Source organism: Scyliorhinus canicula, chromosome 1, assembly GCF_902713615.1.
Source record: "Scyliorhinus canicula chromosome 1, sScyCan1.1, whole genome shotgun sequence".
Taxonomy (NCBI): domain Eukaryota; kingdom Metazoa; phylum Chordata; class Chondrichthyes; order Carcharhiniformes; family Scyliorhinidae; genus Scyliorhinus; species Scyliorhinus canicula.
This window is the reverse complement of record NC_052146.1, coordinates 113426838-113446180: the sequence shown is the minus strand read 5'-3', so window position 1 is coordinate 113446180 and position 19343 is coordinate 113426838. Positions and strand designations below refer to the sequence as shown.

Here is a 19343-nt window from a genome sequence, read left to right as displayed (position 1 = left end):
GAAGGATGTTACAAGTTACAGAGGGACATAGATAAGCTGCAGAGCTGGGCTGACAGGTGGCAAATGGAGTTTAATGCAGAAAAGTGTGAGGTGATTCATTTTGGAAGGAATAACAGGAAGACAGAGTACTGGGCTAATGGTAAGATTCTTGATAGTGTGGAGGAGCAGAGAGATCTCGGTGTCCATGTCCATAGATCCCTGAAAGTTGCCACCCAGGTTGAGAGGGTTGTTAAGAAGGCGTACGGTGTGTTAGCTTTTATTGGTAGAGGAATTGAGTTTCGGAGCCATGAGGTCATGTTGCAATTGTACAAAACTCTGGTGCGGCCGCATTTGTAGTATTGCGTGCAGTTCTGGTCGCCACATTATAGGAAGGATGTGGAAGCATTGGATAGTGTACAGAGGAGATTTACAAGGATGTTTCCTGGTATAGAGGGAAGATCATATGAGGAAAGGCAGAAGGGCTTGAGGCTGTTTTCATTAGAGAGAAGAAGGTTAAGAGGTGACTTAATTGAAGCATACAAGATGATCAGAGGATTAGAAGCGTGGACATTGAGAGCCTTTTTCCTCGGATGGTGATGTCCAGCACGAGGGTACATAGCTTTAAATTGAGGGGAGATAGATATAGGACAGATGTCAGAGGTAGGTTCTTTACTCAGAGAGTAGTAAGGGCGTGGAATGCCCTGCCTGCAACAATAGTGGACTCGCCAACACTAAACGCATTCAAATGGTCATTGGATAGGCATATGGACGATAAGGGAATAGTGTAGAGGGACTTTAGAGGGGTTTCACAGGACGGCGCAAAATCGTGGGCCGAAGGGCCTGTACTGCGCTGTACTGTTCTATGTTCTAACTCTTAGCTTTTACCTGCCCTCTGAAGTGGCATTGCAAACCATTTAAACGACTTAGGAAATTAGGAATGAACAAAAATTCCCCTGATGCCTCCATCCTGAGAATTAATTAAAATGTAACATGGGACAGAAATAAAAGATCTGGGGCTGGATTCTCCACAGCCCCACGCCGAAATAGTGTTCGGCGGGGGGGGGGGGGGGAGAATGGTCATTTACGAGGAAATTGGGACCAGCGCCGCTGAAGCGATTCTCCGCACAAAATTGGCCGAGTTCCCGACGGCGTGGTATTGGCCGTCGGGAACCTCGGGTGGCAGCTGCGGACTACATTTTGGATGACGGTCCACGATCCGAGTCCGCCATCGTGCACAGCGCAGCCACTACAGGCGTGGGAATACACAAAGGCTGGACTCCTGACCGGAGGTGCGTCCCCCGTATCCGTAGCCAGAGCTGTGAGGAGCACTCTGGGACCCAGCCAGCCCCCTACAGGTAGGAGAATCGCTCAGGACTTTCTTAAGGAAAGTCAAGAGTGAAACGCCAGCGTTTTTACGCTTGCGTGGGGACATTGTCCCATTTTAGGAGAATCCAGCCCCTGGAATTTAGGAGAATCCAGCCTTTGTGTATTCCTACGTTCTTTCTAATCTGAGTAAAAAAACATGTTGGTCTCTCTCTGTTCCTGTACTTCCTTACCTGATGGTGCTTATTAGTTTTGAGGTTCCAACCACCTGCATAATTTTATCCAAAAAAATACATTTCACATCATTCTTGACACAATACCAGCAATTTGAATGGGGTGGACAGGATCTCAACTACAGTCAGTTGACATTGCTGCATTTTCTAGCAAGAATTGCTGAATAGATTTCGGGAATGATTTTTTGCCTCTCTAGCTCAGGATGCCTGGCCAATTTTAACAGCTCTATCCTGCCTGGCTGTATTTATAACTCAGTAGAATATCGTCCTGTACCTAGCCTGAATAGCTCTGTTTCATACCATGCAATGCATTTGTTACATAAGCTAGAGGGGCAATCAAATTGCCTTTCATTTATCACTGAAATCTAACAAGGCAATGTCACAATTGCAATTGTTAATGAGGAAAATACATTGAATACTTGACATTTAGGAGTTATATTCCATTAGATACTTTTGTGTTGTTGTTAGTGCCTCACACCCATTCAACAGGCTGCCCAGGTACTCACATCTTTCAGCGTAATGATGTTTGGGTGCTGCCCATAACGCAACAGAATTTCAACTTCCTCCGAGGGATCTTTCTTGCTCCTATCTATAATCTGGAAAAAATGAAATATAAAGACTTGATATTAGATTCTGTTACAAGACAAGGAGTTTAAATTAAAGAGGAAATTCGGCAACAGGGGAATTGGCTTGGAGAAATGTGTTGGGACAACAAAATTAAGCTCCATTTTATTATTATTAAAGTCATGCCATGGTTATGAAGCATGGATTGCATTTAACTGATGACCTCCCAAATGGAACTATGATTGTGTTATAGAATTTACAGTGCAGAAGGAGGCCATTTGGCCCATTGAGTCTGCACCGACCCTGGGAAAGACACCACCCCAGTTAAGCCCACACTTCCACCCTATCCTCTCCTCATCTTTTTGGACACTAAGGGCAATTTAGCATGGCTAATCCACCTAACCTGCACATCTTTGGACTGCGGGAGAAAACCGGAGCACCAGGAGGAGAGAATGTGCAAACTCCGCAGGCCGGGAATCGAATCTGGGACCCTGGAGCTGTGAAGCCAAGTGCTAACCACTATGCTACCGTGCCACCCACATTCAGTATGACCTCGCATAATACAGAATTACAATTTTGGGAGTTAATAGCAAAGTGAACAAAACATGGCCTACTTCTCCAACATAGCAATACAATGTTACAATGGTGGCATCGTGGATATAGAGCTTAGCACTTCTGCTTCAGCGCCAGGGACCCCGGGTTCAATTCTGACCTTGGGTGATTCTCTGTGTGGAGTTTGCACATTCTCCCCATGTCTGCGTGGGTTTCCTCCGGTTTCCTCCCACAATTCAAGAACATGCAGGCTAGGTAGATTGGAAATGTAAAATTGCCCTTAAGGTTGAGTGATGTTCAGGGATAGGTGGGGTATTGTGCCTAGGTAGGGTGGTCTTTCAAAGGGTCAGTGCAAACTCGATGCACTGTAGGGATTCTATGAATGGTGCTTGTCTGGTCTCAAGACATTACTACAGGAATGTGTGGAAACAAAATCTACTTTAAATTTATGTTGACCTTTCTTTGATGCCATTTCTGACAATACAAATCTGGCATCTGGTCAACTTCGGTGAATGATTCAGTAATCTGAATCAGAAAAAATAAAAACTACTCCAAGGTGCAGCTGCTAATTCGCTAGGCTGCCTAGTTCACTATTGAAATCAGTCTATTACTGAAGGTAGAAATCTTCCCACTCAGTCCAGATAAACCTGGAGAGACCTTTGATTTTGCTTTCAGCTGCTTTATCAGCTAGGGCCACCATACGCCCTGAACATGCAGTGGAAAGCTCACCAGTGCTCTGTAATAGTATGTAGCACAGTTTTAAACTTCAGCAATAGTCCTCTCCTGTACATACTCAAAAACAACAGCATCTTATATTTATATTATGCCTTTAACATAATAGATATAAAACAGCATGTGACACCTAGCCACATAAGGAGACATTGTTAGGTGGGACAACTGAAATCTGGAATGTTCAAGAGTCCAAAATTGATGCTTAAGGGGGATGGTGGGGGTGGGTGTAAGCTAGTTTACTCTCAGACAATGGGGGGGGGGGGGGGTGAGTCTTGCTTACTCAGACAATTGGGTGGGGGTCTAGTTTACTCCATAACAATTGGGGGGGGGGGGTGTCTAGCTTACTCTCAGACAATGGGGGGGGGGGTGTCTAGCTTACTCCACAACAATTGGGGGGTGGTCTAGCTTACTCTCAGACAATTAGAGGGGGAGGAGTCCAGCTTACTCTCAGACAATTGTCAGGAAAGGGATGGAGATGGTCGGTAGGGAATTGAGTTTTGGGTGAAGATCGAAAACAATGGCTTAAGCTCACTCAATAATTAATTGGAGGAAGTCTCTACTCATCCAGTATTAGATGTTGGATAAGAAGTCGGATAATCTAGCAACAATGGAGAAGTCAAAATAAATCCTGGTGAGTTAAAGCTAAGTGTCATCGGCATAATACAGATGCCTATATATTTTCAGGTGATCTCACTGCGGTTGAGGAGATGGTGGTCCAAGGGTAATACTTGGTTAGTAACCCAGCTTAATGCTCTGGGGAGATGTTCAAATTCCACCACAGTTTAAAATGTTAAAAATTTGAATCAAAATACTTTAAACATGGTCTGCCCTATATGCGAGTACAGACCAACAGCAACATGGTTGACTCCTAACTGCCCTTTGAAATGGCCGAGCAAACCACTTAGTTATATCATACTGTTACAGGAAAGTCAAAGAGGACTGCAACAGTTCAAGACAGTGACTCACCACTATCTTCTCTGATTAGGGATGGACAGCACTTGCCAGTGACACCCAAAATCCATGAAAGAATTGCTATAATAAAAAAAGGGGGGCCAAGAAAGACACTTGAGGTAACTAGTATGAGCAGGAAAAGAAGCCATTGCAAATGATACACTGGTTATGATTAGACAGCAAAGAAAAGAACCAAGTGAGAAAAGTCCAAACAAGCTGGATGACAGCTGGAAGAGGATGATGTGGTCAACCACGTCAAACACTGCACACAGGTTGAGATGAATGAGGAGGATTAATTTATCTACGCCACAGTAGTATATAGGATGTCATTTGTGACTTTGAAGAGCCTTTTCAGTATTGTGGCAGAGGTGGGAATCTGATTCGAGGGATTCAAATACGGAGTTATGAAAAATGAATTTGGAAGGACTTGAGAGGAATGGGGAATTAAATATGGGGCAGTAAATTGTAAGGACAAAAAGGGCAAGGGTTGGTTTTTGAGGCAGAGATGATGATGGCCAGTCTAAAGGAGAGAGAGGGGCGCCATCTTAAGAGAAAGAAACATGAACGGGGAAGCAGGAGGGGAAGTCAGATGGTTGTAGTTTAGTGGGAATAGGGTTGAGGGAGAAGGAGGTGGTGCTAATGGACAAAATAATCCTGGAGAGAGCATGAGGGAGATAGCAGAGAAAGTAGAAACATATGCGGGTTTTGGGTAGGGCATGGGGAGCTTTAGAAGAAATCTGGCTTGGCAAGCTAGTGGAAGGGAGGATCAAATAAAATCAACTGATTGGATGATCTCAAACTTTGTGAAAGTCCTGAGCTCCCTGCACTTATTATTGGGGGTAAGGGTGGTGGAAACTGGGGAGTGAGGGTTAAGAATACTGCAGTAGAGAAAATAAGTTGGGGTTATCTTTTCTACATGTGTGGAGTTCACTGTGGCTTGGCTCAACAACAAAAGAATTATGGCCGAGCTTCTCTGCCTCCCAGTAGTGTGTTTCCTGGCAGTACGATCTTCTGGTCCCACCGCTGTCAATGGGATTTCCCATTTAATCCACCCCACGGTAGGGTGCGCTGTCAGTGGGACCGGAAGATCCCTCTGCATGAACAGCCCAAGGGTCTTGCCTACGTATTTTTTAATAGCAGCCAGCTAAATTACCAAAACAAAGGGATTAGAATGGCATTCATAGAAGGCAAAACAAGCCACTTGCTTGTCTTTCCCATTAAAGGATGCTCCATGCAGAAAAAATTTAAGATTATCTTTTAAAAATGGAAATTGGTTTACTCAAATGTATCATTTCCAAATTGATGGGAAGCAATGGTGAACGGTCTGTTTACTCATGAATTAAGTGTTAATATCAACAGTAAGAAAACACTGGTTATGAATCTGTCTTACCTTGACAGCGTACTCCATATTTGTAGTTTTGTGAATACAGCGTTTGCAAACAGAGTATGAGCCCACACCAATATCTTCCTTTAGCTCATAACCATCAGTAAAGTTCATATTGCTCCCATGCAGTTGCTGTAAAAGAATACATATTCTTTCAAAACAAAGTACTTCACTGTTTTGTGGCATTATGCACCAGCTACACCAACAACCTTTGTATACAAAGCACCTTGAAAATATATAAATGTGCCAAGATACTTACAGAATAGTAAAACCGATGCAGAACCAAAGGAAAGATTAGATGAGGGTGACCAATAGCTTGTTAATATAGGTGTTTTTGAAAGGAGGATCTTAAAGGAGATGGATACTGTAAAAGCCCTTACGGGGCCCAAGCGGCTGGAATGATTATCTTCCCCGTGGTCCTTGCTGAGTCCGGGTTCCCCTGCTAGGGGCAGGGATCTCTATTAACCTTTGTATAAAAGGTCGGCCAGGAAGGCACCAACCAGAACTGAAACCTGATGGGGATCTACCAGGCAGTGTATATATCATGTTGTAAATAGAACTACATCTCATTTTACTCGGTATGGACTCCCCGTGTCCTTACTAAACTGGCGACGAGGAGCAAACTAGTTGGCTGTCAATGTTGTGATCTACTCGGCTGAGCTATCTCCCTGATTTCGCCATGCCTCTTTGGATGATTAGATGCTTTTGACCCCAACGTGGAAGACTGGAACCAATACGCAGAAAGGATGCATGATTTCTTCCGGGCCGACAACATCACGGTGAACGAGTGCCAGATGGTCAATACTGTTGATGGCCTGTGGAGTGCAGACATTCAGGGTGATTGGAGTCTCATGTACCTAGCGGCGGCAGATATGCAATTATTTGACTGGCTCGTGGCACAACACTTTAACCTGATCCCATCAGTGATTGTTCAAAGATATTGGTTTAATACAGTGAGTCCGTCACTGAGTTCGTATCACGGCTATGGAAGATAGCCGAGGTTTGTGAGAATGAAACTGCTTATCAGATGTGTTCTGTGATCGTTTGGTCTGTGGTATAAATAATATGGAAACACCTTTGGGCGAAATCTCCTTCACATTTCAGCAGGCACCGCATATCTCCTTGTCCCAGGAATGTGTGGAATGCGGCGTCCAAGATATACAAGGGATGGAGGTGAACATTGTGGGGCGCCATCCCTCGTGTGGTATCCCCGTGGCCCGGAATGAATGCTGCAGTGACTCTGGCCTCAGGGCGAAGAGCCAGCCGCAGAGATGTGCGACGCCACTGGACTTGGTGGAAGGTGATTCCGGTCCGCGTGCGACCTGTGGTGCCAGTATAGGCATACTGCCGGGGGGGGGGGGTCAGCGTGCCAGGTGCTTCGGTCGAGGTAGGCGCCAGCCCCGGAGCCAGACCTTGCATCTGGATGACGCAGAAGAGGCCGAGGATGAGATGCAGCTGAACTGTTTGGCATCGGCCCGTGGCCTCTATTCATGCTCTGATACAGGTGAATGGCTATATGCTCCAAATAGAGTTGTATGCGGGAGCTGATGATTCTGTGATGGCGCAGAGCACTTTTGATCTTATAAAACGAGGTGTGCATACTTTGACTTTGGCTGACATGGTGGCTTGTTTGGCCACTTATACAAGGGAATGGCTGAATATTGTGAGGTCCACCCTTGCTCTGGTAGTTAATGGCCACCAATGAGTTTATCTTCCCCTCATTTTTGTGCAAGGAAGCGGCCCTAGCATGTTGGACCCTGATTGGCTACACCAGCTGCAGTTGGATTGGCACTATATCCTCCAAGTGGGATCTGGCGAACTATGTGCAGTACTGAACAAGTTTCCCAAGGTTTTCCAGCATGGCGTGGGTACTATTAAAGGGACCGTGGCCAAGATCGACGAGGCTCAAACCTGATATTTTTGTGCCCGCCTGGTTCCCTACGCTTTCGTGGTGAAAGTAGAGACTGAACTTCATCACTTGGAGAGTTTGGACATCATTAGGCCTATCAGCTTCTCCGATTAGGCAGCGATGGTGGTCCCCATAATGAAGCTGGATCAGACAGTCCGCCTCTGCGGAAACTATAAATTGATGGTGAACACAGCTTTGAGGTTGGACCATTATCCTTTACTGCGCATTGAACATCTGTATGCAAATTGGCTGGAGATTGTACATTAACAAAATGGGACATGAGCAACACTTATCTACAGCTGGAGCTTGATAAATTATCATGGATGTACGTCACAATCAATACGCACAAGGAACTCTACCTGGCTCCCATTCAGGGTATCCTCGGCGTGCGTAGTCTTCCAGCTGTCAAACAGGCTGGCAAGATTTTTATTCTCATACAGGACCACAGGAAGTTCAGTAACTGGGGTGGCCCACATTGAGATATTAATGCGTAATCTTCGTACACTACTGAGATTGATTATCGCGGAAATCAGCGCGATGGTGTGCTATAACCAAGATTTACAAGGGAGTTGCCCAGTTCGACGTCGACCTCTTAGCACCTGACAACGAGGTGTTCGTTTGCAACTTCAATGATGGTGTTCATTGGCTCTCTAGGATTGTCGTCTGCCAAACAGTACCAATCTCTTATTAAGTTCAGGTCTGGAGCAACTTGATGTGGTTGCTATTATAAAGACATGGCTGCAGGATGGTCGGAACTGGGAACTAAATATACCTGGTTATAAATTACATGAGGGGCAAAGAATATGGCAGAGGGGGTAGATTAGGTTTACTGATTAGAAATACTTTCGTGAGGGCGGGTATAATGAAGGGAAAGCATCCAGTGGAGACCATGGGTGGAAGTGAGGAACAAAAAAGAATCTAAAACTGTAATGGGTGCTGTGTATTGACCCCTTGGTAGCAGTTCCGAATTGCTAGATTGTATAAAGGCAGAAATTAGGCCAGTATGTAGCATGGACATAGACATAGAACATACAGTGCAGAAGGAGGCCATTTGGCCCATCGAGTCTGCATCGACCCACTTAAGCCCTCACTTCCACCCTATCCTGGCAACCCAATAACCCCTCCTAGCCTTTTTGGTCACTAAGGGCAATTTATCATGGCCAATCCACCTAGCCTGCACGTCTTTGGACTGTGGGAGGAAACCGGAGCACCGGAGGAAACCCACGCAGACACGGGGAGAACGTGCAAACTCGACACAGACAATGACCCAGCGGGGAATTGAACCTGGGACCCTGGCGCTGTGAAGCCACAGTGCTATCCATTTGTGCTACCGTACTGCCCAAATGCAAAGGCAGTGTTAATGATTCACCTGAGGAAGGAGCAGTGCTCCGAAAGCTAGTGATTCCAAACAAACCTGTTGGACTTTAACCTGGTGTTGTAAGACTTCTTACTGAACATACACATAGATTGAGAGCGGCAGACAAGCACCTGTCAGAAAGATAATGAATTTTTGGAATGCGTCTGGGATAGTTTCCTGCAGCAATATATTCTAGATGTAACAAGGGTCAGGCAATATTTGGTTGAGGTATGAGTAATGAGCCCAATTTAATTAATAGCCTAACTGGGCGCAGACACTTATCAAATTGTGATCACATGACTCAATTCAGTGTAGCGTTTGAAAGTAAAAAGCACGTTTCAGATACTAAGAATTTTAGACTTGGGTAAGGTTGACTTTAAAGGCATGAGGCCGAGACTGTCCATGGTGAACTGGGAAGATCTGTTAATGGGTCAAACAACTGAAGATCAATGGGGAATATTTAAAGAAGCATTTAACAAGATATAGAGCAAGTATAAAAGCCGGAGAGGAAAAGGCTCCGCTTCACAAAAATAACAGCCATGGACACCCAAAGAGGTTAGGGCCAGCATAAAACTACAACTAAAAGAAACGGTTTACAAAAATGCAAGACATAGCACAATTCCGGATGAATGGGATAGGTACAAGGACAAACAAAGGTTCATAAAGCAGCTCATAAGAGCTTCTAAAAGGAATTATTAAAGGAAACTGCAAGGGTCATCAAAAGCAATAAGAATACATTTTATAGTTATATAAAGGGAACGCGGGTGGTGAAGAGCAATGTAGGCCCAATAAAAGCTAAAAGTGGAGATACTGTTAGTGAGAATAGGGAAATGGCAGACATGTTGATCCATTACTTTGCCTCAGTATTTACAGCAGAAAAGGAGGATAACTTGTCAGAAGCTTAAACATCAACACTCAATAGAGGACAGGGAGTTAACACAATTCATAAATACAGCATCACTAACGAGGAAATTAAAGGAACTAAAGAGTGACAAATCCCCAGGACCTGATGGTTTCCACCCAAGGGTGTTAAAGAAAGTGGGGTAGCACATTGTCGATGCCTTAACTATAATCCTCCAGAGTTCCCAAGATTCAGGAGTAGTTCCTTTGGATTGGAACATTGCACATGCCACTCTACTTTTTAAAAAGGGTGAAAGGGAATTACAGACCAGTAAACCTAACATCTGTAGTGGGGAAATTGCTGGAGTCTATAATCAGGGATGGGATAACTGAACACTGAGCCAGAATGGATTCATTAAAGGAAAGTCATGCCTGACTAATCTTATTGAATTTTTTGAGGAGGTGGACAGGGAAATGGTTATGGATGTCATTTATATGGGCTTCCAGAAGGCAGTTGATAAAGTCCCACACAAGAGATTGTTAACTAAGGTGGAAGCCCACGGAGTTGAACAAAGAACAAATAACAATACAACACAGGAACAGGCCCTTCGGCCCTCCAAGCATGCGCCGATCATGTGTCCTATCTAGACCAACAGCCTGTATCCTTCTATACCCCAACTTTTCATGTGCCTATCCAGGTAAGTCTTAAAGGTCGCTAACGCATCTGCCTCAACCACCTCACTTGGCAGTGCATTCCAAGCTACACTACTATCTGTGTAAAACACTTTCCCCGCACATCTACACTGAATCTTTCTCCTCTCACCTTGAACTTGTGCCCCCTTGTAATTGTCATTTCTACCCTGGGAAAAAGCCTCCAACTGTTCACCCTATCTATACCCCTAATAATTTTATAAACTTCTATCAGGTTGCTCCTCAGCCTCCATCTCTCCAGGGAGAACAATCCCAGTTTAGTCAATCTCTCCTCAAAGCCATTACCCTCCATACCAGGCAACATCCTGGTAAACCTTTTCTGTACTCTCTCTGGTAGTGCGGTGATCAGAATTGACACAGTATTCCAAATGTGACCTAACCAACGTTCTATATAACTAACATAATTTTCGAGCTTTTGTACTTGATACCCTGACCTATGAAGGCAAGCATGCCATATGCTTTTGAGGACAAATTATTGACATGGTTAGGAAACTGGCTGAGTGGCAGGTGACAGAGAATAGGGATAGTGGGTAATTACTCAAATTTGCAGGGGGTGACGTAGTGGTGTACCACATGGATCTGTGTTGGGAGCCTCAATTATTCATACTATTCATGAATAACTTGGATGATGGCATAGAAAGTCATATATTCAAATCGGTGGATACAAAGTTAGGTGGCATTGTAGATAGCTTAGATGATAGCATTAAATTACAAGGAGATATTGACAGAGTAGGTGAATGGGAAAATTGTGGCAGATGAAATTTAATGTGTGAGATTATCCATTTTTGACCGAAAAAAGATGTTCAAAGAGACTTGGGGTTCAGGTGCATAGGTCCTTAAAATACCACGAACAAGTGCAGAAAATAATCAATCAAAAAGGCTAATTGAATGCTAGCCTTTATATCTGGAGGATTGGAATATAAAGACATTGGGGTTATGCTGCAGCTACACAAAACCCAAGTTAGACCCCACTTTGGAGTATTGTAAGCAGTTCTGGCCACCACACTTTAGGAAGGATATTTTGGCCTTGGAGGGAGTGCAACGTAGATTAACATCTATGATACCTGGATTATAGGGGTTGAGTTACAAGGAGAGATTACTCAAATTAGACCCGTTTTCGTTGAAATTTAGAAGGCTAAGGGGTGATCTGATCAAAGAATTCAAGATATTAGCAGGGTAGATAAAGATAAACTATCCACTGGTTGGAGATTCTAAGACTAGGAGGAATAGTCTAAAAATTAGGTCTGGACCATCAGGAAGAATTCCTTCACTCAAAGGGTGGTAGAGGTTTAGAACTCTGTCCCACAAACAGCTAGATCAGTTGTTAATTTTAAATCTGAGATAGATTTTTCTTAAGCAAAGTTATTAAGGGATATGGGCTAAAGGCAGTATCTGAAGTTAGGTCACAGATCAGCCATGATCTTGTTGAATGGTGGAACAGGCCTGAAGGGCAAATGCCTACTCTTGTTCCTATGTTCCCAACTGATGCAACAGCATTTGGATCACATTCGCTCACAGAAGTTACTCCCTCGTGAGGTTCCTCAGAAGAAACTTGTCTTGGATCCTTCGGCTCCATTGCTGAACCAGCATGCTGTGACGCTTCCAGTCTCTCTCAACCCCGACACATCAAATGTTGCTTCTTCCGACCCTGAAATGGAGACGCAGACCTCAGAGGTCTGGGATGCCAATCAGCTGCCTCCCTCCGATCGTCCATCACGGTGGTCCTGCTGCAGGCGACATTCACCAAAGGTATATGCCGACCGATCCAGCGCATTAACTACATGCCGATTAGCCGGAGCCGATAAAAATCTGACGTCCTCCTCCTGCTCCGTCGTCGAGGGGGTCTTCGGACATTGTGTGGGGAGGGGGGAGGAATCTAACAGCCCGCAAAGAGCCTACAGGGTGGGAATGATTATCTTCCCCATGGTGCTTGTGGAGTACGAGCTCCCCTACTAGGGTTGTGGATCTCTGTTAACTTTTGTGGAAAAGGTTGGCCAGTAAGGCACTGACCAGAACAGGAACTTGGTAAGGATTTACCAGGCAGCGTATACATCGTGTTGTAAATAAAACATTTCTTTATTTTACTCGATGTGGACTCCTTGTGGCCTTATTAAAGATACACAGATTGGCACTGCAGGAGAATTCTAGAGATTGGAGCCTTGGTAGCTGAAGGCCACAATGATATACTAGAGGGATAGAAGCTTTAAAAGCCAGTGGGGAAGGGACTATAAGGTTCGAGAAGGAAGTTGCAAAGTAGGGAAAGAAGGATGCCATGATGAGATTTTTACACAATGGGCATTTTAAATCTAAGGCAGTGTGAGGAAGCTGGAGCCAATAAAAGTTAGCAATGATGCATGACATGATGTAGGATCAGATATGGGTAGCACGAGACACATATATAGGCTACAGAGAATCGAGGTAGAGAATTATAACTTACACACGTCCACCAAAACAAACTTATTACAAGAGTAACATTTAGATTTTGCATTATCAAATCTCTCATAAATGTCACACACACAAATTAGTTTAAATTGAGTTGAGGAGCTTAAGACCTATAAAACATTTTCAGCAGGAGCGATTTTCAGCACAACATTTCAAAAAGGCTGGCTTTGGCGTAGGTTGTGTTGATGCATAGTTGTCCAACATTGTACTACACCTGCTCAAGTTCATAGCTCAACCCAAATCTTTGTTGATGTTGCAATGGTTCAATGAGTATCCTGAAAAACATCACTCACCATAGTCTCTCCCAATGTGATAGTAACATTTTAGCTTATACCTGGAAACCATACCCCAAGTCCACTGTTTATAAAAGGAAATGCAGAATTCCACAGTACATCCGTGATAGTGATTATCCAAAAGGCTTCAACCTGCAGTCTGTTTTATTGCCCTCACCATCCTTGTACCTTATGAAATCTCAACTGTTGGACTTCCGGTTCGATCGATCATCCAGTAGAATGTTAGGCGGTTCTTCTCCGGCCATGGAGGAGTAGGTCGCACATTTGATAGCTCCAGCCTATGACGGACTTTTGGACCTTTCCCCCCCCCCCGTTTTATCCCAGATTTTATGGGATAAATCGATGAAGAGTGAGACAGTAGGAGAAATCCCCCTCTGGTGTATGGAGAATTGGACCAGAAGTGGCCGTGAGAGAAGACAAAGTCTTATAAGGAAGACGCGAGCAGAGCTGGCAACGCGGGAAAGATTGGCAGTGAAGCACGGCCGCGGGGAGATCGCACAGTGGTCAACGGAGCAGCTGGTGAAGTTTTTCAAGATTGCTTCGCAAAGCTGAAGAAGGACACGCTGGACCCGATTAAGGCTTCGATTGATCAAGTTCTGCAGAATCAAGAGACCATGGGAGAGCGATCCAGGAGGTGGAGCACGAGGAGTACATAATCGTGCTGGAGACCAAGGTGGAGATGGTGAATGACCACCAGAAAAGAATGCAGGAGAAGCTGGAGGACCTGGAGAACAGGTCCAGGAGGCAGAACCTTAGAATTGTTGGCCTCCCGGAAGACAGTGAGGGATCAGATGCGAGGACTTATGTGACGGACATGCTGGAGAAGTTGATGGGGGCTGAGGCGCTCCCTCGGCCCCTGGAAGTTGGAAAAGCGCACAGAGCCCTCGCGAAGAAGCCCTGAGCAAATGGGCTGCCGAGTGCCATGGTGGTACACTTTCACTGTTTCCTGGACAAGGAACACGTTCTGTGGTGGGCCAATAAGGAACGGAGCAGAAAATGGGAGAACTGTGAGCTGCGTATTTATCAGGACCGTGGCGCGGATCTGGCCAAGAGGCGAGCTGGGTTTAATCGGGCAAAAATGGCCCTCTTTAAGAAGGAGGTGAAGTTTGGGATGCTGTACCTAGCCCGTCTGTGGGTCACACATGAGGAACGGAACTTCTACTTTGAAACACCAGACAAAGTATGGACTTTTATTAAAAAGAGGCTGGGGGCGAATTAAAAGACACTGAAGCCTTGGAGAAGTACTGTGGCGGTGATTGGTTGTGCTGGGTTGTATAAATATAAGAAGCGCTATGTGAAATATAGAGCTGTTTGGATGGCTAAAGGTAACTTTGTCTTGCAGGGAGCTAGTTAGAGGGCGGCTGGGCTTTGGGGTTGGTTCTGCTTTTTGGGTGATTATTTTTCTAAAGTGGTTGTTTCTTCACTGTTTTTTCTGATGTTTGTTTACTGGGGAAGGTGATCAAATGTTTGTCCATGTTGGGGGGAGAGCGGGGAGAACAATGGGGAGACAGACTGCTTGATGCCGGGGGCGGGCGCCATCAAGTCAGCATGCTGCTTTGCTGACAGGGGAGGAATTGTTACTCGGGGACAAATGGGAGGTCGAGAACGGCGACTGCCCAAGGGGGGGCTCGAGGAGGCGGAGGGCGCGAGCTAGAGGCTGGCCAAAAAAGGGTGATGGCTAGTCGGCGGGTTAGCTGGAAGGCCTCCGACCAGGCTGATTATATGAAACGTCAGAGGGCTGAATGGGCCAGTCAAGACGGCTCGCGTGTTCGCGCATTTGAGGGGACTGAAGGTGGACGTGGTAATGCTGCAAGTGACGCACCTAAAGGTTACAGATCAGACGAGATTGAGAAAGGGGTGGGTCAGCCAAGTATTCCACTCAGGACTGGACTCAAAGACCAGCGGGTAGCGATCTTCATCAGCAAACAAGTGGCATTCGAGGCAGGGAGAATCTTGTCAGACAAGGTGGGGTAGGTACATAATGGTGAGTGGGAAGCTGGAGGAGGTGTGGGTGGTACTCGTGAACATATATGCTCCAAATTGGGACGATGTGGAATTTATGAGGCGGGTTTTAGGTAAGATCCCAGACATAGAGTCACATAACCTGATCATGGGAGGAAACTTTAACACAATCATTGATCCGGAATTGGACCGGTCAAAATCCAGGACAGGGGGGAGGCCAGCTGCGGCAAAGGAATTGAAGGGGTTTATGGAATAGATGGGGGAGTAGACCCATGGAGTAGACCAAGGTCGAAGGAGTTTTCCTTTTTCTCACACGTCCACAAGGTATACTCTCGCATCAACGTTTTTGTTCGGAGCAGGGCGCTAATACCGGAGGTGGTGGATACTGAGTACTCGGCAATCGCAGTGTCGGATCATGCCCCGCATTGGGTGGATCTACGGGTTAGTGTGGAGAGAGGGCAACGCCCGCTGTGGAGAATGGATGTGGGGTTGCTCGCGGACAGAGCGATCTGAGGGCGGGTTAACGTCCATCCAGAACTACCTGGAAACAAATGATACGGGGGAGGTCTCCGCAGCGACGGTTTGGGAAGGCAGTGGTTCGAGGGGAATTAATCTCGATACGGGCCCACAGAGCAAAGGCGGAATGGGCCGAGAGGAATAGGTTAGTGGAGGAGATACTCCAGGTGGACAGGAGATACTCGGAGGCCCCGGACGCGGGGCTACTGAGGGAGTGGTAAAGGTTACAGGCAGAGTTTGGGCTGTTGACCAGAGGGAAAGCGGTGCAACAGTTGAGGGAAAGCTGTGGAACAGTTGAGGAAGGCAAGGGGGACGATTTATGTTTACGGGGAAAAGGCAAGCAGAATGTTGGCGCACCAGCTCAGGAAAAGGGAAGTGGCCAGGGAGATAGGTAAAGTAAAGAATAGAAGTGGGAATACGGTCCTGGACCCAGCGGGGGTGAACAAGGTGTTTAAGGACTTGTATAGTAAATTATATGAGTTGGAACCCCCAGCTGGGGTGGAGGGGATGAGGCAGTTTTTGGATCAGTTGAGGTTCCCGAGGGTAAATGAGGATCTGGTGGAAGGGCTGGGAGCCCCAATTGAGATTGAGGAAATCATCAAGGGGCTGGAGAGCATGCAGTCGGGCAGGTCCCTGGGGCCTGACGGCTACCCGGTGGAATTCTATAAGAAGTTTCAGAGACATTGAGCCGACTGCTGGTGAGGACATTTAACGAAGCAAGAGAGAAGGGAGTCCTCCCCCCAGTAATGTCGTAGGCCTCGATTTCATTGCTCCTGAAACGGGAGAAGGATCTGGAGCAATGCGGGTCATAAAGGCTGATTTCTCTACTGAATGTTAACGCCAAACTGTTGGCTAAGATACTGACCACAAGGATAGAGGACTGTGTCCCGGGTGCGATAGGGGAAGACCAGACGGGATTTGTAAAGGGCAGGCAACTCAAGGCCAATGTTCGAAGGCTCTTAAATGTTATTATGATGCCCTCAGAAGGAGAAGAGGTCGAGGTGGTGGTAGCGATGGATGCGGAGAAGGCTTTGGAGTCGAATTATCTGTGGGAGGCACTGGGAAGGTTTGGGTTTGGTGAGGGCTTTATTGACTGGGTGTGGTTGCTCCATCAGGCACCAGTAGCGAATGTGTACACGAACCGGCTGAGGTCGGGGTACTTTAAACTACACTGAGGGACAAGGCAAGGGTGCCCCATCTCCCTGTTACTGTTTGCTCTGGCCATAGAGCCATTGGCCATGGCGGTAACAGCCTCTAGGAACTGGAAAGGGCTGGTTCGGGGGGGTGGCGCGGCACCGGGTTTCGCTTTACGCAGATGACCTGCTCTTGTATATTTCAGACCCATTGGAGGGGATGGGGGAAGTAATGCAAATCTTGGGGGAATTTGGCAATTTTTCAGGTTATAAATTGAATATGGGGAAAAGCGAGAGGTTCGCGATGCAGGCAAGAGGACAGGAGAAGAGACTGGGGGAGCTGCTGCTTAGAATGGTAGGGAAGAGCTTTCGATATCTGGGAATCCAGGTGGCCCGGGAATGGGAGGCACTGCACAAGTTAAACCTACCCCGGTTGGTAGAACAAATGGAAGGGGAATTTAAGAAATGGGACATGCTCCCGCTATCACTGGCGGGGAGGGTACAGACCGTGAAAATGACGGTCCTCCACAGATTTCTGTTTACCTTTCAGTGCCTCCCCATCTTCATCCCAAAGGCCTTTTTCAAGCGGGTGAATAAGGTTATTTTGGGCTTTGTGTGGGTGGGTAAAACCCCGCAAGTGAAGAAAGTGTTGCTGGAGCACAGTCGGGGGGAGAGTGGGCTGACGCTGCCGAACTTCTGCAATTACTGCTGGGTGGCTAATATAGCCATGATTAGGAAGTGGGTAGTGGGGGAGAGGTTGGCATGGGAGCGGATGGAGGCGGTGTCATGCAAAGATACCGGTTTGGGTCTTCCGTTCTCGCCGGCCGATACTCCACAAGTCCGGTGGTGGTGGCAGCTCTGAGAATCTGGGGGCAATGGAGGAGATATGAGAGAGTGGAGGGAGCGTCGGTTTGGACCCCGATTTATAATAATCATCGGTTTGTACCAGGTAGGCTAAATGGTGGGTTCCGGAGTTGGCAAAGGGCAGGAATTAGAAGGATGGGGGGATCTATTTATAGATGGAGTCTTCCCAGCTTGAAAGTCTTGGAGGATAAATATGAATTGCCAGCAGGGAACGGGTTTAGGTATTTGCAGGTGCAAGACATTCTGAGAAAACAGATGCCTGCCTTTCCACTGCTGCCACCACGGGAGACACAGGATAGAGTAGCCTCCAGTACCTGGGTGGGAGTGGGGAAGGTTTCAGATATTTACCAGGAGCTTTCGGAGGTGGAGGAAACTCTGGTGGAGGAGCTTAAGGGCAAGTGGGAGGACGAGCTAGGAGAGATAGAGGCGGGTCTAAGGGCGGATGCCCTAAGTCGGGTTCTTACATCATCATCATGTGCCAGGCTCAGCCTGATACAATTTAAGGTCGTCCACCGGGCACACATGACAGCGGCTAGGATGAGCAGGTTTTTCAGGGTAGAAGATAGGTGCGCGAGAATGCCAGCAAATCATGTCCCCATGTTTTGGGCATGCCCGAAGCTTCGAGGGTTTTGGCAGGGTTTTGCTAAGGCAATGTCCACGGTGCTAAAAACACGGGTGGTGCCAAAACCGGAGGTAGTGATCGATGGAGTATCGGAAGAGCCGGGAGTTCAAGGGGCAAAAGAGGCCAACGTCCTGGCCTTTGCCTCCCTGGTAGCCCGGAGTCGGATCTTGTTAATGTGGAGGGACTCAAAGCCCCCCCGAGTATAGAGACCTGGGTCAGTGACATGGCTGGGTTTCTCACTCCCGAGAAAATAAAGTTTGCCTTAAGAGGGTCAATGTTAGGGTTCACCCGGAGGTGGCAGCCGTTCGTGGACTTTCTCGGGGAAAATTTAAACGTCAGCAGATGCAGTATTCCAAGGGGGTGGGATTGTTGTTGTATTGAGATGGGGGGGGGGGGTGTTTATTATACCATGTTGATGTCATTGTCTATGTTGTTTTTATAAAAATTTTCAAATACCTGAATAAAATTTAAAAAAAAAATTAAATCTCAACTGTTTACTTTAAATTCATTTTGTAGGTAGATTATATATCTTCCAGATTGTGGGATAATACTAAGAGTTTTCATTGATACACTGGAGTGATTTAAATATCTGTATAATGCTCTACTGGATTCTACAGTTAGCTGTGTTTTAAACAAGTCATGTTAATGCTTTCTGTAGTGTTGGTAATATCACCATACTGGAAACATTCTTAAAAATCTCACTGATAGTTCTCCTGTCCCCAAGTTACCACTAAATGCCAGTGGTAACCTCCCACATGCAAGGTGCACGCTAGATGGTTGAGTGGCATAAGATTATACGCACAATCACTGGTTTGCAGGTTGAAAACTATTCCTTAGGTGGAACCCATTAACATGGATTTTACTAACTAAGATTCATGATGATTCTGCAGCAACTTGTTTCCCAAATGTTGAAGGATTCTGGTAGAATTAATTGAAAATCAGTGTCTCTAAGTTTGACTGCTAAAATCAAGTTTCA

The 19343-nt window shown here is 46.2% G+C and overlaps 1 protein-coding gene across 3 annotated transcripts in view; it reads right to left on the bottom strand.

Annotated features, from left to right (window-relative positions):
* The window catches only part of LOC119966427 (ribosomal protein S6 kinase 2 alpha-like), a 491201-nt gene that overhangs the window by 86208 nt on the left and 385650 nt on the right, over positions 1 to 19343 (bottom strand). For all 3 annotated transcript variants that reach the window (XM_038798070.1, XM_038798079.1, XM_038798087.1), the window contains 2 exons: positions 5725 to 5850; positions 2042 to 2131 (listed from right to left, as the gene is read on the bottom strand). In XM_038798070.1, the coding sequence (XP_038653998.1) occupies positions 2042 to 2131; positions 5725 to 5850 (216 nt within the window). The remainder of the gene's footprint in view (positions 1 to 2041; positions 2132 to 5724; positions 5851 to 19343) is intronic.